We start from the raw sequence: 4968 nt of genomic DNA on the forward strand, positions 1-4968 counted from the left end.
TGCCTCGTGTCATTAGTAGAAATAAGGCATATTTAGAGATAGACTTAGGTGTGTAGATCTTAATAACATTAATTAAGAAAAAGAAACAAACAAGACCAATTGCCAATTACAATGTTAATTCCAACTTGTTAATTTTTTGGATCTTACTATATGTAAATCAAGATTCACATAAGTGATTACATAACGTCATATGACGTTCTATCATTTACTAGTTTAAAACACAATCTACTTTTTCATTCAATTTTTTTCTTTTACATCATTTTCGATAATCGCTTTCGTACTATTTTGAGGTACAAGTAGCAAAATTCTTTTTTTTTTTTTTTTTTTTTGGACAAATCAAAGCGAGCTTTTATGATATACTAATATTTATGATGTAAACACGAAAATAATTTCTTGAAAAGAGAAAAATAAAAGATAACAAATCGACTTAGTAATTGTGTTTAAGATAAGTAATGTTGACTTTATTAACTATTGATTCCCAATTTCCCATTCATCAAAACGCCGCACCCGTTGTTTCTGGGCCGGGGCGGGGGTTGACTTTTCAAGGCTCGCCACACGTGACTCCAGTTGTTATTGTTTGGGTCCCACATTTACCCAATTAATTTTACTGCTCCTATTTTTGACCGATCAAGTTTTCCTATTCAATGTGTGAGTTCTCTCCAACATTTCTACTACTGGTAAGCATTCTTTTCTCACAAATATTCCAATTTTGGAACCAAATTCAGGTTTGATTCATGGAAGGAACAAAGTTTTAATTCGATTCCAGTCCTATTTTTCTGTACTTTCTCAATTAAATTTACATGCATCTGTATGAATAAATATGTACTTAAAACAATCTTTACTTTTTTAAAGTAAAAATAACCAATGCTTTTGCTATTTGAAAAAAATAAAAATAAAAAATTAGGAAAGTGAAACCAAGAATTTTACATAACAATTTACCCTTTTTTTTGAAGCATAAAAAAAATCGGACCGATCTAAAATCGGCTAATTCCTGAGCAATTCAATTTCACGTGTTTTAGTCTCATCGACATTCAATTTTGTCCATTTCTCATTAAAAGTTAGAACGAGACTTTACCTTCATTCTTAATTCTCGTCCAAAACATTACTTTTTTTTTTCTTAAAGCTTAGAAATCAAGTTTTCTACTTTCTCAATTCTCCCATTACTACTCAAATTTATAGAATTTGACACAGTATATCTGAAATAAAATTCGCATCACTCCTTTAAAGAAAATGTGACGAGATAATCATTTTATGATATGAACGGAAATAAAATTATTGTATTAAAGAAAATGTTACTACCGAATTCAATATTGAAGCCTTCATAGCTATTTTGATGAAAATAGAATTCGATTAATCGTACTCAAAATTTAAAATTTGTTGACAATTGAAGCACACGTCAGTAGTGAAGAGGTTAATTGGGAGAATAAAGCTCTGTGTACAGAGCTTCATTTTACTGGGGTCTGTACCCCTCTCATGGGTTGGCCCCATGAGGGCCCCGAGGCAATGAAAAAAAAAAAAAAACTCGGACCTGGTGTCATGTGAAATCCTATAAAGGGTCCGTAAGTTGGGCATGTACGCCCAGCTCGATTTTAATTGGGATGGGCAATTTTCTGATCGCATAATCTTTGTTAGTTCAATTGACAGCTTACAGAAATCAGTCCCCAATGTGGCTGTGCTATTGGGATTAGGAAATCTGCCCCCATTGACCGTCCGACAACCTCTTAAAAATGGATCTCGTAACAAGTAAATTAAATCCAAGTCATTCTTTTGTTTCAACACTAATCAAATTCTTAATTATTCCATTTCAAATCCCAATGGATATTTCCCAGTTCACACGGCGCCAGAGTAGGTTTCCATAGTTGGATGTTGAAAATCTTGCGCAATTGGGATGAGAGTCAACTCCGCCATTACGTGTTTTTAAATCCTAGTAACAATCAGTCTTTTTCAGCACATCGCACGTTAGAGAAATCAAAACCCTACTACTGCTGTCAAATATAATAATCGATAAAAATACTTTACAGAGTAAAACATAAGCATAAATTTGCAGATTCTCGAATAGTATAACCTACTAAACTAAAATTGAGTATATGAACAAGCATGAAATGTTAGGATTTAGAGCGAAATAAGCTAACTTTAGTATGTAATGTCAAATTCAAATAGGAATCCGTTTTTTGAAAGATTTTTGCTTTCGTACTTTGGTGGGTCTCCGAGATCCTTTTAGTAAATAAGAAAGAAGATAAATGAAATAGTCTAAATTCAACCTTTTGTCTTAAAATAAAAAAAAAAATCTCTAAGCCTTAATGAAAGCTAGAAATATCGTCATACAAATAAAGGTAAGTGGTTACAACGAAAAGGCTTATAAGCTTGAAGAGCAGTGAGCGAGGAGGATTAGACATAAGAATAAACATACTTTTATCTTTTTTATTGAAGTTATCTAGTGGTATTTTTTAATCATACATATACAATCTTTGATTATAACTTCAACGAATTATTGCATGAGCTGAATTTAAGAATCTAGCAAAAATATTGCGAGTTTTAACATACACTGAAGTTTGAATCTTTTGACTCTCAAGTCGATCACAAACGAGGTATTACACTAGTGGGACTCGAATCAATACCAAGTTTCTCATTATGTTTCCATATTAAAAACAATAAATGAAGGTTCCAAAAAAGAATGAAATTTCTTTATTTCTACCATAATTAATACATGATATGCTTTAATTTAGAATTCATAAACACATGTCTCAAGGGTTGAATCTTGTGTTACACCCTCACATGCCCATTTGCTTGAACTTGTTTAATAATGTAAATATTAATTGCTGTCACTAAATGTGTAGGGTAACAGCCACTTAAATGATACTGATAGATTTTAATTCAATATGTCCAGCACTTAACTTTGCTGTCTAATTATTGCTTGTCAGAAAAATGTCTTAAGGGTTGAACTTGAAAAGTTGAAACTCCCATTTCCTTCTTTAGATTCCATTCAAATCATACCAGAATAAACTTAAAATTTCAATCGATCTAATAGTACTGTACATTAATCCCGTCAACTGTGAATCAACCTAATATTTCTAAGTACCATTTGATAGCAATTTTTCACTCCAAAAAATCAATTTTTTTTTATCATTATTTCACTATTCCAACATTCATTTTTTATTTTTTCTCTCACAGGTGGACTCACTTTTCTCTCTAATGATCAAACAACCAATTCTCATAATCACTACTGAACAGGCCCAAGTACATAAACCATATTGTGTTTTATTCTTCTTCATTATAGTGGAAACTTGAAACAAAGAGTGGACATTAAGCATAAACCACTAGAAATCTTAGTATACTTTGATGCTGGATTAATGCATTTCTGAGGATTACTGCTCTCAGAATAGGGATTAGTGTTTAATACATAACAGAACTTACAAACAAGATGATTCGAAAAGAATTTGCATTCCCATAAGTGAAGCAGTCACACACAAGTTTGAGCATACATCTCAAAATTTAGTTGAAAGTGGGATATTTTCCACACCTTCCAAAATTTAAAATGGATATTACAAAAGGACACTTGTAGCAGTCAAACTTTACAATGACAAAGATCAATTTCTTATCAGACTCCCCAAGTTGTCACTGCCTGAATCCCTTAAAATTGTTAGCCTTTTCGCGTTCTTCATAAAAGCACTGCAATAACACATCGATATAAACAACATTAAAATGCTAAGCAATTTACCAGTATTGTTCAAAATCAGGTTAAAAAGAGAATGATATAGCACGTTACCTGAAGGGTTCATCTCCGGCATTTTTAGTGGTGCCTGCAGCATTACTGTATAGCACGTTGCTCAACATTTCCGATTTTTCCATACCGAACATGGCTGCCAACTTTTTGTATAGTTCTTCATACGAGTGAAAAACTGATAAGTCAAGGGTCCGACCAATATCCTCGGACTCCATAAACACTTTACATTGTCCTGTCTCCAACCCGGACTCCAGTTTTTGATCTTTGAAGCGAGGAAACTCTTCATCCAAAGAGTTTTCTTGTGGAAAATTCTGAATTACTGCCGATCCAGATCCATTAGAGAGATTTGCTGTATTCTCTTGATTATCTAAAGAGCAGCTTTGAGAGATTTGCTGCTCTGTAAGAATTGGTTGACCAAACAAGAAAAATATAGGCTTTTTCATTCCATTCTCTGTCTTTAAATTTTGGGTAGAGTTTCCTACTGTCACCGGCAAGCAAGGTATTGAATCAAAGATGGGATTTTCCATGGGATATTCGAGTTTCTTTGACTCAAACAAGTGCAGTCCTGCCTGCAGATTTTTGAAGTGGAGATCCGGTGAAGATAATCGGAATTGAGCATGCCTGGCTCCCTGTATGCCAGCAGAAATATTGTGCCTTAAAAAACACGAGGGGCTGCTGAGACTGAGGGTGTTGCTAAGAAGTGATGGGACTGATAGTTGACCAACAAAGGGTAATTCTGGAGGATGTGGTAGCCGCGACCTCTTTCTTGGTGGGGAAAAAGGGGAGAGATGGATTGCGGGCATATTTGATACCAATTCAACTAACCATGGGTTGACTCGTTTCACATTTTGTAGTAGATCGGGTTCATCCCATGCTACCTGCAAATAAGTCATGAAAATAGCTGAGAAGATTGACAAATCCTTCTTGCCAATAATCCGAGAAATGACTTAACTCAGAGCACACAAGGAACTTTATTCTCAAATTTTCGGTTTCTTACAACACTAAAATATTTATGCAACCTTAAGACAGAAAAAGAGATAAATTACTAATTTAACTTAACTCTTGGGAAAATAACTTTGAATTCTTCACATATACAGATCAATGTTGAAAAAGGATAACGAAGCATACGATTAATGGAAGCTCAAGCACATAGATTGCAGGTAGAAAATAAAATTGCCGTGTAAGTAACTACCTGAAGAAGGCGCCAAGGAGAATTAGGCCAATGGATGGGGTCTTCGACCTGA

At 33.9% G+C, this 4968-nt stretch overlaps 1 protein-coding gene across 1 annotated transcript in view; it reads right to left on the reverse strand.

Annotated features, from left to right (window-relative positions):
* Nucleotides 1-3422: 3422 nt before the first annotated feature.
* The window catches only part of LOC111397849 (auxin response factor 18-like), a 5978-nt gene continuing 4432 nt past the window's right edge, over nt 3423-4968 (reverse strand). Inside the window, exons 2-4 of the mRNA XM_023024819.1 lie at nt 4917-4964; nt 3767-4602; nt 3423-3669 (exon numbers count right to left, since the gene is read on the reverse strand). Coding sequence (XP_022880587.1) covers nt 3588-3669; nt 3767-4602; nt 4917-4964 — 966 coding nt within the window. The 3' untranslated portion in view covers nt 3423-3587. The remainder of the gene's footprint in view (nt 3670-3766; nt 4603-4916; nt 4965-4968) is intronic.

This window comes from Olea europaea, chromosome 7 (assembly GCF_002742605.1).
Source record: "Olea europaea var. sylvestris chromosome 7, O_europaea_v1, whole genome shotgun sequence".
NCBI classification, from domain to species: Eukaryota; Viridiplantae; Streptophyta; class Magnoliopsida; order Lamiales; family Oleaceae; genus Olea; species Olea europaea.